General features: G+C 41.8%; 1 protein-coding gene across 6 annotated transcripts in view; it reads right to left on the bottom strand.

The window, feature by feature from the left end:
* Positions 1-22,487, bottom strand: part of LOC139464939 (rho GTPase-activating protein 15-like) — a 72,519-nt gene that overhangs the window by 19,949 nt on the left and 30,083 nt on the right. For 3 of the 6 annotated variants that reach the window (XM_071246556.1, XM_071246552.1, XM_071246555.1), the window contains 4 exons: positions 18,048-18,224; positions 11,040-11,099; positions 6,638-6,697; positions 1,039-1,097 (listed from right to left, as the gene is read on the bottom strand). In XM_071246556.1, the coding sequence (XP_071102657.1) occupies positions 1,039-1,097; positions 6,638-6,697; positions 11,040-11,099; positions 18,048-18,224 (356 nt within the window). The remainder of the gene's footprint in view (positions 1-1,038; positions 1,098-6,637; positions 6,698-11,039; positions 11,100-18,047; positions 18,225-22,487) is intronic. The other 3 variants (XM_071246553.1, XM_071246554.1, XM_071246557.1) reach the window with 3 other exon arrangements.

Below are 22,487 nucleotides of genomic sequence, written 5' to 3' on the forward strand. Positions count from 1 at the left end.
GACAATTTTGTGACAGCGACAGGACACAATATTCATCCAATACCCAGTTCAGTACTTTCTTTTACAACTGCCAAGTATCAGACTGCCTGGGCCACAAATCGCAAAGAGAATCTCACATTGGCAGGACACAATATTCATCCAATACCCAGTTCAGTACTTTCTTTTACAACTGCCAAGTATCAGACTGCCTGGGCCACAAATCACAAGGAGAATCTCACAGAGGCAGGACACAATATTCATCCAATACCCAGTTCAGTACTTTCTTTTACAACTGCCAAGTATCAGACTGCCTTGGGCACAAATCGCAAGGAGAATCTCACAGAGGCAGGACACAATATTCATCCAATACCCAGTTCAGTACTTTCTTCTACAACTGCCAAGTATCAGACTGCCTTGGGCACAAATCGCAAGGAGAATCTCACAGAGGCAGGACACAATATTCATCCAATACCCAGTTCAGTACTTTCTTTTACAACTGCCAAGTATCAGACTCCCTGGGGCACAAATCACAAGGAGAATCTCACAGTGGCAGGACAATATTCATCCATTACCCAGTTCAGTACTTTCTTTTACAACTGCCAAGTATCAGACTGCCTTGGGCACAAATCGCAAGGAGAATCTCACAGCGACAGGACACAATATTCATCCAATACCCAGTTCAGTACTTTCTTTTACAACTGCCAAGTATCAGACTGCCTGGGCCACAAATCACAAGGAGAATCTCACATTGGCAGGACACAATATTCATCCAATACCCAGTTCAGTACTTTCTTTTACAACTGCCAAGTATCAGACTGCCTGGGCCACAAATCACAAGGAGAATCTCACATTGGCAGGACACAATATTCATCCAATACCCAGTTCAGTACTTTCTTTTACAACTGACAAGTATCAGACTGGCTGGGCCACAAATCACAAGGAGAATCTCACATTGGCAGGACAATATTCATCCAATATCATTTTACAACCATTGGGCAACAAACTGATTTGGGCACATAAATCACACAGAAGAATCTCTGAACAAGATGGAGGACTTACTTGACTCGTTTGCCAGCGTCAGCTATTTTGGCTTTGTTCAGGATTCCTGTCAGCTGATCCTGGAAACAAACAGAGATTAACAGAGATTAATGAGATTAACAGGGATTAACAGCCAGTGATTGCCGTGGGGTATCATACAGGATAAACTGGACATAGATTTAAATGTTTACAAGATTCACATCATGTATCAAGATATCGTAAAAGTATAAAACATTGCCAAGATATTATCACAAATTCAATCAAATACATCACCACAGTATTCACCATATATGAGCAGAGCAGTGGCCATTTCAAACAGGAAGTAAAACATTGTGTATTATTCTGAAATATTGTGACTTTTACCTTCTACATATTCAGCTGAAGATAAACAACACACAATAAACAACACAGCATCATTCAGATATCTATCAACAACATTCCATGGTTACATTGTACAACACATTGAATAGAACGCTCATAATAGTACAACGTTGATAACATTCAGGTTAAAGTCATTCACACTAAGGGCAAGCATGTTGTATATAATGCATGCAACCAGTCAGTATTGAGTAGGTCAAACACGTTATACCATGATTAGTAACCAGTTAAAACCACAGCATCCAGGCAAAATAACTTGGATCCAGGTAAGTCAAAAGAGTGTGTATTTGGGCATACCATTTTATTGATGCATACCAATAGTTTTGTATCGAGACATACCAATACAAATTGTATCTTAGTAAACCAGTGTTTCCATGTAAACCAATGCAACTTATATTCAGGAACACAAGTTAACAACTTGTATCCAAACACATAAATACAACTTGTATCCTGGTATATCAATATGACTTGTATTCAGGCATATCAATACAAATTGTATCCAAGTATACCAATATAAATTGTATTGAGGCAGACCAAAATGACCTATATTCTGCTATATAAAATTGTACTCAGATATATCAATACAACTTGTATCCAGGCGTACCAGTACAACATGTGCACTCCACCACAAAACGTTGAACCTCATCAACAAGAACATTTATTTATTAGAAGACTATTGAATGTCGTGAGAATCAAAGCCTAATGAGTGAGTGAGTGAGTTGGGTTTAACCCCGCTTTTAACAATATTCCAGTTATATCACGGCGTGTCAGCTTAACGTGGGAGGAAAGCCCAAAGTGACGTTTACCACTTCGGTGAAACCAACAAGCACGGGTATGGTGCTGACAAACCTAGAAACATAATCTGGGCGAACCGGGATTCGAACCCACAATCATAGGTTTCTGGCGTGCCCAAGGGACACAACTCTGCACAGCGAATCGCAGCGCCTTAGACGACTGGGCCACCCGTGCCCCCCTGAAGCCTAATGACAATGTTGTAATGTTTACCTTACAGTAACTTCTGCATGTTTGTTTGCTTATTTTGTTTGTTTAACACAGCACTCAGCAATATTACAGCTATATGACGGCAGTGTGTAAGTAATCGAGTCTGGACCAGAGAATCCACTGATTGGCATCATGTGCAACGATCCACTAAATTGGAATGTGATGACATGCATCAACCAAGTCAGCGACCCTGACCACCCGATCCCGTTAGTCGCCTCTTACGACAAGCCTAGTCGCCTTTTATAGCAAGCATGGGTTGCTGAACACCATATCTAACCCGGATCTTCACGGTCAGCAAATGTATGCCTCAGGACGTTTGTTCACAGGTGATTTCAAGTCAAATCAACAAATTTAAGTCATCAGTGTTCAAGTACCAAATACCGTATTTCCTCTAGTAGATGCCATGCATCCAATACATGCCAACCTCTAAGTGATACCGGGTCATACGCTCTGTCAAAAAATAGAAGCTGGGCCTCTAGTAGATGCCAAGTCCATCATTTCAAATGAAGGAATGCCCAAGATAGAAGTCTCCTATTTTACACTGTGATATGTTGGTGATTAATAATGACTGTTCCCTGCAAAATACCCTTTATGACAATAGGATTTGGGATTCAATAAGGGATGGAGTTACCACTGCGCCAGCATCAAACAGAACAGACGCTGGGAAAACAGCTTGACCAACAACCAGGCGTCTAAGAGAGGAAATACGGTATTTTACATCTTAGCTTCAAATATGAATATAACAATCACTGTCTTCGTGATAATATTATTAAAAGCGTGAAACAAGATGAAGAAAATTGCCTTCTCTGATAAGCAAAGATAAGTCTGATTCCTGACTAAATACATGTTTTCAAGTATGTTTGTTGTTTAATGCTACACCCAGCAGTATTCCAGCTATATGATGCTGGCCAGTTGATTGTCTAGTCTGGACGAGACAGACGAGACCAAACCTACAGTAGATGTTATTTCAATTACCGGAATAATGGAAATCCTTTTCTCTTAAACAAGACTCAGTCATCCTAAATTCTTTGAAAAAGATGCTTCAAAACCAAATTCCAAACAAATTGAATGAAACCACTTCTTTTGCCTGATTTGATTTCTACGCTAATTAAAAACCAAGCAAGTGATGTAAATTGAAAGCGAATAAAATGCTTAAAAATCACCAAAAAAAGTTGCTTATAAAATGGACATGTTCTCTGTGTAGATCCATGGCTGTCCATCGTCAACTACAATAATTCTTTAAATACCTAGCTAGCAGCTTAATATGACAGATAATGTGTGAGTGAGTGAGTTGGGTTTTACACTGCTTTTAACAATATTCCAGTTATATCGCGGCGTGTCAGCTTAATGTGGGAGGAAAGCCCGAAGTGATGCAGGTCTCAGACGTTTACCACTTCAGTGAAACCTACGAGCACAGGTATGTTGCTGACAAACCTAGAAGCATAATTGGGGCGAACCGAGATTCGAACCCACAATCATAGGTTTCTGGCGTGCCCAAGGGATGCAACTCTGCACAGCGAATCGCAGCGCCTTAGACGACTGGGCCACCCGTGCCCCTGACGGATAATGAAGTTGAGTACTGTCCTGAGTTTACTGTCAACAGTTAATATCTAGGTAGCCGCTCAATATGACTGAATCAATACTGTTCCCTATTATCTCTATGCCTGTCTGTGAGTGAGTGAGTGAGATGTCTGTTCAGGCCTAACACAGGGATGCCAACCCTAATTGAAGCTTTGTTGTATTCAGGCAGGTGAAAAAGCGTAATTGCATGTGAAAAGATTAACGTTAAATGTACGATTAGGTCAGTGTGTCTGCCCCGGGAAAGACTGACATTTAATGAGTAATGGATATTCTAACACTATGTGAATTGAAAGCAAGGCTCTTATTAGTCAGCATGGTCTCGCAAGTGCATTAACAATTTGTTTTATGAATGTAAAAAATTCATGGAAAAAATGACAAAAAATTGGAGGAAGACAAGGGTAATAGTAACTATTATGCCAAAATCATAATTAACGGCATCTCCGCCAACATAATCACTCACGCTTATATTGGCAGATCCTGGCAATAGCTAACTGAACAAAATGGACACAAATGAAACAGTCCAGAAGTTACCACGGTAATTGCTGTTTATTTAAAAAAGACCTGAAGTAAATAATAACACCTCCCAGACACCCACAGTTAAAAGAAATATTCTTAAACATTTTATTCGAGTTAAAATAATCATAGTCTTTTAATATGGTCCTGAATTACCACAAACATGGAGTTTGCTTGTTCTGACAGACAAAATACACAAACAAGTTCTGATCAAGTTTGATGCTACAAATATGATGCCAGTCAATTAATTTAATGAATGCACGGTCAGTCATAGATCTACTGTTGGATCAGAACAGAGACGTAAATACGTCTTTGATCAGAACTAATTCACAACACTGTTGTACCATTGAGGACCATTCCAAAAGTATCTATGAAGCTCAGCTTTGATTCACTCACTCACTCACGCACTCAATGTATCAATATACAGTAAACTACAGTTATAACGAACTCAAAGGAACCACTAATTGTAGTTTGTTATAACTGTAGTTCGTAGTGAGCATTTTGACTGAATAACTGAATATCCACTCTAGTCGTCGCATTTAAAGACAGAATTTATCCACTTCGAAAACTACAGCCTAATCACTGATTTGGGGTCAAGGTGTCAGTATTTAATCCAGTTCAACACTTGCCTTCAATTGTTTATTGCCGTTTTTAAAAGCCGTGCATGGCCGCGAATGTTTGGATAGGCTGATTGGTGACAATGAGCAGCTCAGAGATAAACAGTTCGTTATTAACATAAGCATCATCGTTGACAGAGTTGATGTGGGACCACAAAGTGCATTCGCTATGAGTTATTTCGTTATAAGCATGTTTGTTATATCCATTAATTTACATGATAAAATATACAGCCAATGGCCGGACCGAAGAAATAGTGCATTATATCCAGAAATAGTGTGTTATATCTGTCAGTTCGATATAAGCATGTATGTTATATCCATTATTTTCATATGATGAAATATACAGCCAATGGCCGGACCGAAGAAATAGTGTGTTGAATCCGTCAGTTCATTATAAGCATGTATGTTATATCCATTAATTTCATATGATAAAATATACAGACAATGACCATACCGAAAAAATAGTGTGTTATATCTGTCAGTTCGTTATAAGCATGTTTGTTCTTTCCATTAAATCATATGATAAAAAAATACCTCCAATGACAAGACCGAAGAAATAGTGTGTTATATCCGTCAGTTCGATATAAGCATGTATGTTATATCCATTTATTTCATATGATAAAATATACAGCCAATGGCAGGACCGAAGAAATAGTGCGTTATATCAGTCAGTTCAATATAAGCATCCATTAATTTATATGATAAAAAATACTGTCAATGGCCGAACTGAAGAAATAGTGCATTATCTCCGTCAGTTCGTTATAAGCATTGTTTACCGTAGAAGCTATAACTGTAAAGCTAGTACACCTCCACGGACTGTACTACACAACACTACTTGCATGCAACCCTGTGCGGCAGCTTCTCCCTCCAGTGGGATTATCTACCCCGGGCAGCAAATAAGGCACCAACCATTTTGTCTTCACCAGGGTGAGGGAAGACGTGGAATTTAATGTATTAAAAAAAAAATTTAAACAGTTTCAAAACAATTTTTTTTCCACTTTGGCATTTTTGGGGGGCTGTTGTTTTATACGAAGCAATATTCCAGCCTTATGACAGCGGCATGTAAATAATCAAGTTTGAACCAGACAATCCAGTGATTGATATTTTGAGCAACAATTCAAGCCGTTGAGGCAAGATGACCAAAAAAAATCAGTCACCAAGCATGACCACCCGATCCATTTTGGCGCCTCTTACTACCAGTATAGGTTGATGCTCATGATGTCAATCACTGGATTGTCCTGTCAGATTTCGATTATTTACAGACCCTCATATAGATGGAATATTGCCGAGTGCAGCGTTAAACAACAAACAAACATAGATGCCAGGTACACATGTCCAGTCTCAATTAAAAATATTTCTCGTAAAATATAAAACGTAAATCGCCAACTCTGTCCTGCAGATAAAATGGTTGATCCCTTAAAAAGTAATTGCTTGTAACTAAAGAGTAATGCACATACATATATGACTATAAAAGATTATACACACAAACCTTACAAGGCATATGAGCGTACACTCACAGTCTTACTTACATCAAACCTAATGGTAGGCGAGGATGGCCTAGGTTTGCTGGATGGTGGGGTATCGCCCGCCTGAAACCACAAACTGCCCAGTCAGAACATGCACATACGCCATGCAGGAACATACTACAAGCAGGGAGCCCCAGGAGGGAGCCAGCAGGGAGCCCCAGCAGGGAGCCAGCAGGGAGCCAGCAGGGAGCCAGCAGGGCTCGTACAGCCACATGCTCTGACACAAGGGTCTAATGATAGGATCAGTTCAAGGGATAGGATCAGATCCAGGGGTAGGATATCAGGTCCAGGGATAGGATCAGGTCCAGGGATAGGATCAGGTCCAGGGATTGGATCAGGTCCAGGGATAGGATCAGGTCCAGGGATAGGATCAGGTCCAGGGGTAGGATATCAGGTCCAGGGATAGGATCAGATCCAGGGATAGGATATCAGGTCCAGGGATAGGATCAGTTCCTGGGATAGGATCAGGTCCAGGGATAGGATCAGTTCCTGGGATAGGATCAGGTCAAGGGATTGGATCAGGTCCAGGGATAGGATCAGTTCCTGGGATAGGATCAGGTCCAGGGGTAGGATCAGGTCCAGGGATAGAATCAGGTCCAGGGATAGGATCAGTTCCTGGGATAGGATCAGGTCCAGGGATAGGATCAGGTCCAGGGATAGGATCAGGTCCAGGGATAGGATCAGGTCCAGGGGTAGGATATCAGGTCCAGGGATAGGATCAGATCCAGGGATAGGATATCAGGTCCAGGGATAGGATCAGTTCCTGGGATAGGATCAGGTCCAGGGATAGGATCAGTTCCTGGGATAGGATCAGGTCAAGGGATTGGATCAGGTCCAGGGATAGGATCAGTTCCTGGGATAGGATCAGGTCCAGGGGTAGGATCAGGTCCAGGGATAGAATCAGGTCCAGGGATAGGATCAGTTCCTGGGATAGGATCAGGTCCAGGGATAGGATCAGGTCCAGGGATAGGATCAGGTCCAGGGATAGGATCAGGTCCAGGGGTAGGATATCAGGTCCAGGGATAGGATCAGATCGACGGATAGGATATCAGGTCCAGGGATAGGATCAGTTCCTGGGATAGGATCAGTTCCTGGGATAGGATCAGGTCCAGGGATTGGATCAGGTCCAGGGATAGGATCAGTTCCTGGGATAGGATCAGGTCCAGGGGTAGGATCAGGTCCAGGGATAGGATCAGGTCCAGGGATAGGATCAGGTCCAAGGATTGGATCAGGTCCAGGGATAGGATCAGGTCCAGGGATAGGATCAGTTCCTGGGATAGGATCAGGTCCAGGGATAGGATCAGTTCCTGGGATAGGATCAGGTCCAGGGATTGGATCAGGTCCAGGGATAGGATCAGTTCCTGGGATAGGATCAAGTCCAGGGATTGGATCAGATCCAGGGATAGGATCAGGTCCAGGGATAGGATCAGGTCCAGGGATAGGATCAGTTCCTGGGATAGGATCAGGTCCAGGGATAGGATCAGGTCCAAGGATTGGATCAGGTCCAGGGATAGGATCAGTTCCTGGGATAGGATCAGGTCCAGGGGTAGGATCAGGTCCAGGGATAGGATCAGTTCCTGGGATAGGATCAGGTCCAGGGATAGGATCAGGTCCAAGGATTGGATCAGGTCCAGGGATAGGATCAGTTCCTGGGATAGGATCAGGTCCAGGGGTAGGATCAGGTGCTGGGATAGGATCAGGTCCAGGGGTAGGATCAGGTGCTGGGATAGGATCAGGTCCAGGGATAGGATCAGGTCCACGGGTAGGATCAGGTCCAGGGATAGGATCAGTTCCTGGGATAGGATCAGGTCCAGGGATAGGATCAGGCCAAGGGATAGGATCAGGTCCAGGGATAGGATCAGTTCCTGGGATAGGATCAGGTCCAGGGGTAGGATCAGGTGCTGGGATAGGATCAGGTCCAGGGATAGGATCAGGTCCACGGGTAGGATCAGGTCCAGGGATAGGATCAGGTCCAAGGATAGGATCAGGTCCAGGGATAGAGAGGAGATGAAGAAGAGGATGGGTTTCTTGTCAGTTAGCAGGAATAGGATTTACAGCACTCACTAAGAGGTTTAGGCGTGCCCTTTGTAACTCGAATGTGCCAACAAGAATTACTTTTGATCTGTTATGGTTATTTTGCCAGGAGACAGATGTTAAGCAGTTGATCTGTCTCTTCCTTATCACTAAGGTTGATAATGCTGTTCCAAACTTCTGAATCAGCTGGTTTATTTAATGAATCATATAGCACTGAAACAATGTTCATATGTTCATTTCCTAGGTTGGTTGGTTGGTTGTTTTACGCTGCACTCAGCAATATTCCAGCTATATGACGGCAGTCTGTAAATAATCGAGTCTGGACCAGACAATCCAGTAATTGATATCATGAGCATCAAATCCACGAGATTGGGATCGATGACATGCATCTACCACGTGAGTGAGCCTGACCACCCGATCCCGTTCGTCATCTTTTACGACAAGCATAGTCGCCTTTTACGGCAAGCATGGGTTGCTGAAGACCTATTCTACCACGGATCTTCACGGGTCTCATTTCCTAGGAGTCTCTGCTGTTGACTTGTGCAAATAACAAGTATCACTGGCTTCATATGAGAAACATCATGGCAAGGCAGCTTTAAGAAAAGAGAAGATTTTAAAGTATGATCTTCCGGCGCCAGAAACTTATTTTAACCACAAATTTCACAATTGTTACAGAGGCATTGGCACTCTATTACAAAGAATTTCAATTCTTTGATTTGGATATGGAGGGCGTGAGAGCTTGATTTCAAGACAGAACATGAGAGCTTGATTTCAAGACGGAGAGTATGAGAGCTTGATTTCAAGACGGAGAGTATGAGAGCTTGATTTCAAGACGGAGAGTATGAGAGCTTGATTTCAAGACGGAGAGTATGAGAGCTTGATTTCAAGACGGAGAGTATGAGAGCTTGATTTCAAGACGGAAAGAATGAGAGCTTGATTTCAAGACGGAAAGAATGAGAGCTTAATTTCAAGACGGAGAGTATGAGAGCTTGATTTCAAGACGGAGAGTATGAGAGCTTGATTTCAAGACGGAGAGTATGAGAGCTTGATTTCAAGACGGAGAGTATGAGAGCTTGATTTCAAGACGGAGAGTATGAGAGCTTGATTTCAATGTGTAGAGCATAAGGGCTTGTGGGTTAGTTTACAGAAAGACAATATGTTTTTCTTTATGACACACATCAGAGAATGTTTTCAGTATGTAAGGAAATCACAGTGTGATTGTTGCCAAGGTTGTGAGACCATGCCAATGACAAAGAGAGTGAGGGTAAGTCTTCAAATGTGAAGAAAATGATATTATTTTCCACAAAATGACCATGAGTGTACGTTTTCATGAAAAAAGTGAGTGTACAGGAGAGAGACTTGATTGACATCAAAGACTTGATAAGAGTCTATGTTTTCATGGAAGAGAACTGGACAATATATTTTCAGTGAGAAAATGTTGTTTTCAATGAAGATGGTTTCAGTGTAAAGGGAATGTAAAGTATGTTTTTAACAGGAAAAAAACATGACAATGAATTCAATGGGAAGAGAAGGAGAATGTATTTGTCAACAAGACAAGCATGACAATGATTTTAATGTAAATTATGAGAGTGTATTTTCCATATGACATTCATGACGATGTTTCCAAATGGAAAAGAATGCGATCATGTCGTCAGTATGGAGAGCATGACAACATTCAAGGGAGGTAACTCCAAGTACTATCACAAGACATGGCCCAAGACACACACAATGCATATGGCTGCTATCTTGTTAGGGGTAAAAACAAACATGGTCATCAACAGAATATATACAACATCAAAGGATATTCACAATGTTAGAGGCAAACATGTCTTATATGCATAAAAAATAAAGGTTATGTTCTGCAAGACCATGCACTATCATATCAAGCCTTTTATTTTTCCTAAGTTGGTTTGCAACATTTTTTGCCTAAAATTCATTGTAGGTGGTCGAAAATATGTTTTATCAATTTTCAACTTCCAGATTAGTACAATCTCGCTGGTCAAACCATCACGAAAGCACAATTGCTAAACCAAACCAAAAGATAAAATAATATAATTTTTTTTTGTTAGAATAAAGATTTTATAGGTATTATTTTGCATGAACAATGGTGATAAAATCTCATGGATATTTTCAGTTCACCAAATTGTAAAACAGTCGGCCAAAACAAATGTTTATGAAATTTTTTTTTTAGAATTTAAGGTATGTTTGATCGGTCAGCCTTGCATACCAAATACAAAAAATGATCAGGCCACCCAATATGATGACATGACATGCTCATTCCATCAAGGAACATATGTCTCCACATACATTTGTCCATGCAAGACCTCGGTCATTAGGCAGATAGCATCAGGAAGGGCCTTGTACTACTTACATCAAACCTAATGGTGGGTGACACCGGCTGAGGCTGACTGGACTGAGGAATGTCACTTGCCTGAAACCACAAACTGAGGAGTCAAAATGGCGGAGAAAATGACTGACAGGGTTTTCTGTGCCATCAGGAGTGAAGGTGGCCATCTTGTTTGAGACAGGCTGCAAGAAGGTGTTGCAGGAGTTTGTAGTTGGTGCAGATCAGATCAAGTCACTTGTTCGTTCATTTGGTTCAGCACAAAGACGTGGACTACCAAGAGTTGAACAGCATTATCATATTTTACATTAAGGATTGAAAGATTTTACAGCCTATACTCATCCCCTTCTCAGCTCTCCCCTTCTGTGCTCTAGCAGCCTATACTCATCCCCTTCTCAGCTCTAGCAGCCTATACTCATCCCCTTCTCAGGTCTAGCAGCCTATACTCATCCCCTTCTCAGCTCTAGCAGCCTATACTCATCCCCTTTTCAGCTCTATCAGCCTAAACACATCCCTTTTTCAGCTCTAGCAGCCTATACTCATCCCCTTCTTAGCTCTAGCAGCCTATACTCATCCCCTTCTCAGCTCTCCCCTTCTGTGCTCTAGCAGCCTATACTCATCCCCTTCTCAGCTCTAGCAGCCTATACTCATCCCCTTCTTAGCTCTAGCAGCCTATACTCATCCCCTTCTCAGCTCTAGCAGCCTTTACTCATCCCCCTTCTCAGCTCTAGCAGCCTATACTCATCCCCTTCTCAGCTCTAGCAGCCTATACTCATCCCCTTCTCAGCTCTAGCAGCCTATACTCATCTCCTTCTTAGCTCTAGCAGCCTATACTCATCCCCTTCTTAGCTCTAGCAGCCTATACTCATCCCCTTCTATGTTCTAGCAGCCTATACACATCCCCTTTCACAGCTCTAGCAGCCTATACTCATCCCCTTCTATGCTCTAGCAGCCTATACACATCCCCTTCTGAGCTCTAGCAGCCTATACTCATCCCCTTCTCGGCACTAGCAGTCTATACTCATCCCTTTCTCAGCTTTCCCCTTCTGAATTCTAGCAAATAATTGTCTGTAACATGTTATTCAACATTGGTAGTGACATTTGTGCTGAGGCCTATGACTGAATCTGTGACCGGTGTTGGGGTGGCTGTTGAAGGAGAGGGTGACGATGCTGCTGAAGGCAAAGTCTGAAGGGAAAAGGACAAATACATCCTCAAACACAAAACAGACAACAGAAGCAGTTGAGTGGCCAAGAAGGTTGGTCAGGATCGGCATTCAAAGATGCAAGAGGTTTCGTGTGAATACACTTGAAAGCAAAGTGAGTGAGTGAGTGAATATGGTTTTACCCCGCTTTTAGCAATATTCCAGCAATATCACGACGGGGGACACCAGAAACTGGCCTCACACATTGTACCCATGTCGGGAATCGAACCCGGGTCTTCGGCGTGACGAGCGAACGCTTTAACCACTAGGCTACCCGACCGCCCCTTGAAAGCAAAGTCCACTGTGTTGTAATCCGATGTGGCATCAGGATATTGTTGAATTCATGCAGACGTCAGGAAGGTAGGTGTAGTAGGTACACTGGCAGGCAGGTGAGTTGATCAAAACATGGAAGGCATGTGAGGAAAGCTGTTGTCAATGGTAGGATGAGAAGCAGAAGCACAAAGATGGTCGGTAAGGTGATGGTAGGATGAGAAGCAGAAGCACAAAGATGGTCGGTAAGGTGATGGTAGGATGAGAATCAGAAGCACAAAGAAGGTCGGTAAGGTGATGGTAGGATGAGAAGCAGAAGCACAAAGAAGGTCGGTAAGGTGATGGTAGGATGAGAAGCAGAAGCACAAAGAAGGTTGGTAAGGTGATGGTAGGATGAGAGGCAGGAGCACAAAGAAGGTCGGTAAGCTGATGGTAGGATGAGAAGCAGAAGTACAAAGAAGGTCGGTAAGGTGATGGTAAGATGAGAAGCAGAAGCACAAAGAAGGTCGGTAAGTTGATGGTAGGATGAGAAGCAGAAGCACAAAGGTTGGTAAGGTGATGGTAGGATGAGAAGCAGAAGCACAAAGAAGGTTGTTAAGGTGATGGTAGGATGAGAAGCAGAAGCACAATGGTCAGTAAAGTGATGGTAGGATGAGAAGCAGAAGCACAAAGAAGGTCGGTAAGGTGATGGTAGGATGAGAAGCAGAAGTACAAAGAAGGTCGGTAAGGTGATGGTAGGATGAGAAGCAGAAGCACAATGGTTGGTAAGCTGATGGTAGGATGAGAAGCAGAAGCACAAAGGTTGGTAAGGTGATGGTAAGATGAGAAGCAGAAGCACAATGGTCGGTAAGCTGATGGTAGGATGAGAAGCAGAAGCACAAAGGTTGGTAAGGTGATGGTAAGATGAGAAGCAGAAGCACAATGGTCGGTAAGCTGATGGTAGGATGAGAAGCAGAAGCACAAAGGTTGGTAAGGTGATGGTAGGATGAGAAGCAGAAGCACAAAGAAGGTGGGTAAGGTGATGGTAAGATGAGAAGCAGAAGCACAAAGGTTGGTAAGGTGATGGTAGGATGAGAAGCAGAAGCACAAAGGTTGTTAAGGTGATGGTAGGATGAGAAGCAGAAGCACAATGGTCGGTAAAGTGATGGTAGGATGAGAAGCAGAAGCACAAAGAAGGTCAGTAAGGTGATGGTAGGATGAGAAGCAGAAGTACAAAGAAGGTCGGTAAGGTGATGGTAGCATGAGAAGCAGAAGCACAAAGAAGGTCGGTAAGCTGATGGTAGGATGAGAAGCAGAAGCACAAAGAAGGTCGGTAAGGTTATGGTAGGATGAGAAGCAGAAGTACACAGAAGGTTGCTAAGGTGATGATAGAATGAGCAGCAGAAGCACAAAGAAGGTCGGTAAGGTGATGGTAGGATGAGAAGCAGAAGCACAAAGAAGGTTGGTAAGGTGATGGTAGGATGAGAAGCAGAAGCACAAAGAAGGTCGGTAAGCTGATGGTAGGATGAGAAGCAGAAGTACAAAGAAGGTCGGTAAGGTGATGGTAGGATGAGAAGCAGAAGCACAAAGAAGGTCGGTAAGCTGATGGTAGGATGAGAAGCAGAAGCACAATGGTCGGTAAAGTGATGGTAGGATGAGAAGCAGAAGCACAAAGAAGGTCAGTAAGGTGATGGTAGGATGAGAAGCAGAAGTACACAGAAGGTCGGTAAGGTGATGGTAGGATGAGAAGCAGAAGCACAAAGAAGGTCGATAAGGTGATGGTAGGATGAGAAGCAGAAGCACAAAGAAGGTCGGTAAGGTGATGGTAGGATGAGAAGCAGAAGTACAAAGAAGGTTGGTAAGGTGATGGTAGAATGAGCAGCAGAAGCACAAAGAAGGTCGGTAAGGTGATGGTAGGATGAGAAGCAGAAGCACAAAGAAGGTCGGTAAGGTGATGGTAGGATGAGAAGCAGAAGCACAAAGAAGGTTGGTAAGGTGATGGTAGGATGAGAAGCAGAAGCACAAAGAAGGTTGGTAAGGTGATGGTAGGATGAGAAGCAGAAGCACAAAGAAGGTTGGTAAGGTGATGGTAGGATGAGAAGCAGAAGCACAAAGAAGGTCGGTAAGCTGATGGTAGGATGAGAAGCAGAAGCACAAAGAAGGTCGGTAAGGTGATGGTAGGATGAGAAGCAGAAGCACAAAGAAGGTCGGTAAGGTGATCGAAAGAAGGCATTCTGGAGCAAGAGGAGTAGAGTCTCTGTTGGAGGAGAAAAAACATAATGAACAAAGTGAAAAAGCAAAGATTTGGAGAACTTGCAAAAAAGTCCCTTCTGACATGACATGCCACCAGTGCCATGAGACAGGGCTCCAGTTATTGGTAGACAGCAGACGTCAACATGACATGCCACTAGTGCCATAAGACAGGGCTCCAGTTGATGATAGGCAGCAGACGTCAACATGCTGTAGGAAGAACATCAGAACAAGCACAAGAAGTGTGGTGAAAAGACTCTACAAGACCGGGAGGCATGACCAGGAGGCATGACCGGAATAACACGAGACAACCAGACATTCACAGCACAGAGGCCAGAGACAGCTTCATAGGTCAAAGGATGAATGAGGTGATGGTTGTGAAGACAGCAATCTTGAGTGAAGGGAGAGAGAAACTGTCTGATAAGGTGGAGAAGGTATGTAGTGTTGATGTGACATGAGTATTACAATCATTTTTTTTCATTTTTTTAAAATTGATATAGTGTTACAATTATTAGGATTGGCTTGCTTGTAGCATTTGAAGATGAAGTCAAAATACATGTCAGTGTGTCACAGACTGTGGATGGCTGGAGTGATGTGGGTGAGCAGGAATGTGGGTTTCTCAACCGCGGGACACACACAGGTAAACATGAGTGGCAAGGTAAGATTGGGATACCAATTACAGGTACACAAAAACCATGGACATTGTATTAACAGTGGGCCCTGAGAAAAGTTTATTTGTTTGATGGCGTGTTGTTGACTGCTGCACTCAGCAATATTCCAGCTTTATGACAGCGGTCTGTAAATAATCGAGTCCGGACCAGACAATCCAGTGATTGACATCATGAGCATCGATACACGCAATTGGGATACGATGACATGCATCAACCAAGTCAGCGAGCCTGACCACCTGATCCTGTTAGTAGCCTCTTACGACAAGCATTGTCGCCTTTTACAGCAAACATGGGTTGCTAAAGACCTATTCTATCCCGGATCTACAAGGGTCCCTGGGAAGGGGTTGATATTGAAGTAGGCAATATCATCTGTAAAAGTAAAAGTTTATCAATACCCTCATTCTTTCCCAATTTTTTTTTTTTTATCAAGCTTAGACAAATATTCTTCTATTGGCACGTTCACATATTTCTGTACAATACTCATGATGTATCAGTACCATATCAACAAGATGTATATATCTTGGATATCACCCAGTGTATATATCATGTTCATCACCAGATGTATATAATCCTTTGCCTTACTGACAATGATCCTTTGCCATACTGACAATAATCCTTTGCCATACTGACAATAATCCTTTGCCATACTGACAATAACAAAGCACAATTTTCTCCATAACATTTTTGTGAAGAGTCAACAACAACAGTTATGTTGACTTTTACATATTTGCCATTATGGTACCACAGTAAATACAGACATCAAAATATATTGGCACTAAAAACAAACAAAAAAGATTGGTACAATTTCTATACATGCTGCAATTTGTCAACTGGAACAAATGGTACAAATGAAGATATATAGCTATATGTACAGATTGAGATTTTGACACCAGTGAAACCATTTGATTGGATCCAGTAGCATCTGTGCATATTTTTGTTCTTCCTAAAAATATAATCTCAACATACTTGTTAAGCTCATGTTTAATAAATAGAGACAATGCAGGGGTGGAATAACAGACAAGCCATGCAGTAGCATAAAACACTTTTGTGTACTGGTTGAGACGCACTGGTGTGGCTGCAGGACGCACTGGTTGGACTGTGATGCTTCATGGGGTAAGAGGAATGGTGCATCAAGCCAGGTTATAAGGACACAGTTGTTTCATTGTGCACATTTCAAGCATAATTTCAAGTCAATTCAGATAAGTATTATTTTGAAAATAAGTCATCAAAAATCATACAAAAAACATAAAAATATAGACTAATGAATCAATGGGCGTTATGAAAATATCACTCATTACTTATAACTTTTTAGAATTCAGTATAGTATCTGATGCTGCTTTTAAATATTTAATGGTATGTATCATTTTCACAAATTACAACTTTTTCAACCTTCCATATGCATGATATGTTGAATTACCTTTCACTATGTTAACTCCACCCACCCAACACTTTCTGATTTAATTAATACAACTCAATTTTCGATAGGGATAATCAGATGGTCATTCTTCATATATTTCAATATACACTTGACATAAGAGTATCAGTTTTCCCTATCAAAAGCTGAGAAGTATACCTCCACCCAGCCACAACACACATCACAGATCCTGTCGCAGCACACACACACACACACACACACACACACACACACACACACACACACACACACACATTTTATCTTATCCATCACCGAGTCGGGACAAAGATAAACATAAATGTTACTTGGCCTGACGTACTTTCTTTCAGTGTCAGAATGGGTCACTTTGAACATATAAACACAATTTTCTGTTGGTTGGATTACAGATTAATCATTGTTAAATGATGTCATCAAAAAATAATCATAATATATTGAACAGCTGAGTTAACAATGGCTGCCAAACTTCAAGGCCTTTTTGAGGACTTGATGACATCTTAAGTCCGTTTCACAGTATAGAGAAATGTAAGGCCTTTACACATCGTGAAGAAAGCTAAGGCCTTTTTTCAGAGTATGAAAAAGGCCTTTTCACAGTACATAGATATTTAAGTCTGTTTCACAGTATAGAGAAATGTAAGGCCTTTACACATTGTGAAGAAAGCTAAGGCCTTTTTTCAGTGTATAAAAAAGGCCTTTTCACAGTACATAGATATGTAAGGAAGAGTTGTGACTGGTGGCAGTCATAGTATAGTATAGAGAGCTCTGCAAACAGACTTATTACTGTGAGGATTTATAACTGGTGGCAGTTATAGTACAGAGAGCTCTGCTAAAAGGCTATCGCTGTGAGGAGCAATGAGTCGTGGCAGTGATAATATAGAGAGCTCTGCAAACGGGCTATCCCTGTGAGGAGCTTTACATGTCAGACATCAATCAAATCCGATATATCTACAATATATGATGTCTCTGATCTTCTATTTCATAGGTCAATATAACTTCCTACCATTCCACACCATCAGCGTTAGAAATTGGCACTAGTCCTGTAGTCCTTATCAAACTGCCCAATAGTAAAGGTATCCTAAGGACTAGTAGAAATTGGCCCATTTTAAGGGTTTTGCTATATGTTATCATTATAAGGCCTAGTGGACAAAAACTGTTAGTTTCTAACCCTGCACCATACAAGAATCATACATGGAAAAATCATTCATACCGTTTAATCAGTTGTTACTATGGTAACTGGAACATATGACATTACCGATAAACTGTTTGTGTAGGAGAAGCTTGGCGGCAGCGTGGAAGACTTGGCAGCCATGTTGGCTCCCTTCATGAAGTCAATCCCCTCACACAGTGACTTTGCCTTCGATATCCTCATCGACTGGCTCATCTGGCGGTTCCGGTTCTCGTCCACCGTCTCGCCGTTATGAACTCGTATCTGAAAAAAAGACCACCATTGAAACAAGCTTCTTCTTCATTCTGAAGACATTCATTCATTTATTTAATATTACTTCTCGAGATGTATCACAAACAAACACCTTGCGCCTGTTCCGTGTAACCATGGTAACACAATCGTAACTCGTTCTTTAACACTCATTTTTCAACATAGATCTATGATAACTGTAATGCAAGGATCGTTTTGGGAAACAAGCCATGTACTTACATTTTCTAATTAAATTACAAAAAATATAATGATTAAAATATCCTTAAAATGTGAAAAAAGTATAGAAATGCAAAGTGTTCTAAAACTATCTATGCAAGAGAGCTCATTGTGAGGATGAAGGCAGAAGACGTGGTAGAGCGTAATTTATACACAACTGTTTCATGCTCTAATTCCCATGCCAGATATACAACCATTGTTCCACATATTCAAGAGGCAAGGATTAAAGTGTAATTTAATATTAAAATTTTATGATCAATTATTCTAAATTACGTTACAGGATAGGAGACTTTAATGTTCACTAAGCAGGTAGACCAGGAGAAACATCACTTTTTGGGTTTAACATCTAAATTATCGAGATAATGTCATTTGTGTTGACGAATTATATAAACTAAAGACGGAGTGGGTTTAACGTCACTTAGCATAGTATTCCAGTTATTCATATCACGGCATGTCAGCTTAATGTGGGAGGAAAGCACAAAGTGATCCAGGTTTCCGACGTTTGCTACTTTGGACTTGAAACCAAAGGTTTCTGATGTGCCTCAGGTATGCAACTCTGACTTGACCACACGTGCCCTGACATGAGTTTGTTTGTTTTTTGTTTAACGCCGCACTCAGCAATATTCCAGCTATATGACAGCGATCTGTAAATAGTGATTGACATCATGATCATCGATCCACGTAATTGGGATACGATGACATGCATCAACAAAGTCAGCAACCATGACCACCCGATCCCGTTAGTCTTCTCTTACAACAAGCATAGTCACCTTTTACGACAAGCATCGGTTGCTGAGAGAGAATTACAGCGATTGGAAAACAACATGACAGACAACTTCTCCTGCAACAAACACAACTAATCCAATAAAGTCAATGATGCTGTTTCCCACTGAATAGTAGAATAACTTACAGACATCACTTTTGGAATATTTTTGCCATAATAAATGATAACAGCATGTCCTACATACTGTAAATCCTGAATGAAGACCACCCACTCCCCAGATCTACAGCCTTTGTGTTGTCATCTGCCTTCAAGTTTGTTAACACCTTCTCCACATACCAGGGGCGGTCGGGTAGCCTAGTGGTTAAAGCGTTCGCTCGTCACGCCGAAGACCCGGGTTCGATTCCCGACATGGGTACAATGTGTGAAGCCCATTTCTGGTGTCCCCCGCCGTGATATTGCTGGAATATTGCTAAAAGCGGCGTAAAACCATACTCACTCACTCACTCACTCCACATACCAAGTGAACTGTTGTTGGTTCAATTATTTTATTGCCTTTGAACTTTCATAATGCAAATTGTAGCTCTTTAGTCAACTGGTCCACCTGGGCCCCAGTATTAACTGAAGATGTCATATTGTCAAGTTACTTTTGAAAAATTTGGGTTGATATTGAAAAAAAGCAATACATTATTATATGCACTTCACATGCTTTAATTCTTCATCATTTAATTGACTGCAAACCACGTTTGACTACTCAACTGATATGTGAGACAGTTCTCAACATACACAGCAATTAATTCAATCTTTCAACGAATCTCTGTATGTATAATGCATCCACAACTATATTTATCTATCTGGAGCTAAACATGTTCCTCTCTTCCTTGTGCTAGTTTTCATTTTGACAAAAAAAGGATCCCTTTGAATATATGTTTGAATATACATGCCCGAAACACAGAGCTTCCTGACCAGGATGTGTTATCGACCGACGTGACAGCACGGAAATGTTCAACTGTTTTACAGAAATACTTCCTTCAACCTTGTCTTGTGGGTTATATTCATCCCCGCTACCAAAGTCTTGGATAGTATTTTAGGCTTTTCAAAACAATGCTGCCCTAAAATGTGCAAACATAGAATAGAATTAACATTCTCAGGAGAATCTGTTTATCAAGTTCAGTTGTTTACTGATTTCAACATGATCATTTGTGTACTGATCTCAACACAACCATTTGTTTACTGATTTCAACAACCATTTGTTTACTGATCTCAACACAATCAGTTGTTTACTCATCTCAACACTATCATTTGTTTACTGATCTCAACACAACCATTTGTTTACTGATTTCAACAACCATTTGTTTACTGATCTCAACACAATCAGTTGTTTACTGATCTCAACACTATCATTTGTTTACTGATCTCAACACTATCATTTGTTTACTGATCTCAACAACCATTTGTTTACTGATCTCAACACAATCAGTTGTTTACTGAGGTTGGATTATATTCAGGGTTGGTTTGCAATATTCCAGCTATATGAAAGCGGTCTGTAACCAGACAATCCAGTGATTGACATCATGAGCATTGATCCTTGCAATTGGGATACGATGACAAGCCCAGTCGCCTTTTACAGATAGCAAGGGTTGCTGAAGACCTATTCTACCCCGGATCTTCACTGGTCTTCTATTCAGGGAGTCATCATTATTAAAATACGTATTAACATACTTAAATGTACATAATGTTGATATCTGATGTAAGAAATTAACAACTCACGGTCGTCGTTTATTGCACAATAAAAACACTGCAGGGAGAAAAAAGCGGTTTATTCTCCCTTCAGTGTTTTACTGAACGATAAACAACTCCCACTCGTCGTTAATTCTTAAATAGAAGAAATGTCTCCAATCACCAGGACCCCCTCCCAGTCATCCTGCCACAAGATGGAGGCATCTATACTAAGGAACTGCATTCAAACATGTGCAAACAATTCTTGCATTGTACAAAAAGATAGATGGAAAAAATAAAAAGCGCAAAGCTCTTGAAGTGAGTGAGAGGTGCTTCCACAACAGTACAACAGTAGCAGCAGTGCAATCAGGCTTGGAGCAGGTAAAACAGTGAGTCAATGGTTTGACAATGACCCCAATAGTCAACTGTCTGAGTCATCCAATCCCCAATAGTCAACTGTCTGTGTTACCCAATCCCCAATAGTCAACTGTCTGTGTTACCCAATCCCTAATAGTCAACTGTCTGTGACACCCAATCCCCAATAGTCAACTGTCTGTGACACCGAATTCCCAATAGTCAACTGTCTGTGACACCCAATCCCCAATAGTCAACTGGTTGTGTCACCCAATCCCCAGCAGTCAACTGTCTGTGTCACCCAATCCCCAATAGTCAACTGTCAGTGTTACCCAATCCCCAATAGTCAACTGTCTGTGACACCCAATCCCCAATAGTCAACTGTCAGTGTCACCCAATCCCCAATAGTCAGCTGTCAGTGTCACCCAATCCCCAATAGTCAGCTGTCAGTGTCACCCAATCCCCAATAGTCAGCTGTCAGTGTTACCCAATCCCCAATAGTCAACTGTCTGTGACACCCAATCCCCAATAGTCAACTGTCCGTGACACCCAATCCCCAATAGTCAGCTGTCAGTGTCACCCAATCCCCAATAGTCAACTGTCTGTGACACCCAATAGTCAACTGTCTGTGACACCCAATAGTCAACAGTCTGTGACACCCAATAGTCAACTGTCTGTGACACCCAATCCCCAAAAGTCAGCTGTCAGTGTCACCCAATCCACAAGGGCACATCTAAAGCAGCTGGACATACACTGTGATCAGAAGGCAGCTTCCAGAATGTCTCTCCTGTTTTGACATGGCAGAACTGTCTGTGACACCCAATCCCCAATATTCAACTGTCTGTGACACCCAATCCCCAATAGGCAACTGTCCATAACACCCAATCCCCAATAGTCAACTGTCCGTGACACCCAATCCCCAATAGTCAACTGTCCGTGACACCCAATCCCCAATAGTCAACTGTCTGTGACACCCAATCCCCAAAAGTCAGCTGTCAGTGTCACCCAATCCCCAATAGTCAGCTGTCAGTGTCACCCAATCCCCAATAGTCAGCTGTCAGTGTCACCCAATCCCCAATAGTCAGCTGTCAGTGTTACCCAATCCCCAATAGTCAACTGTCTGTGACACCCAATCCCCAATAGTCAACTGTCCATGACACCCAATCCCCAATAGTCAGCTGTCAGTGTCACCCAATCCCCAATAGTCAACTGTCTGTGACACCCAATAGTCAACTGTCTGTGACACC

The sequence above is a fragment of the Haliotis cracherodii genome, unplaced genomic scaffold (genome assembly GCF_022045235.1).
Source record: "Haliotis cracherodii isolate W230 unplaced genomic scaffold, xgHalCrac1.p SCAF_17, whole genome shotgun sequence".
Lineage (NCBI taxonomy): Eukaryota > Metazoa > Mollusca > Gastropoda > Lepetellida > Haliotidae > Haliotis > Haliotis cracherodii.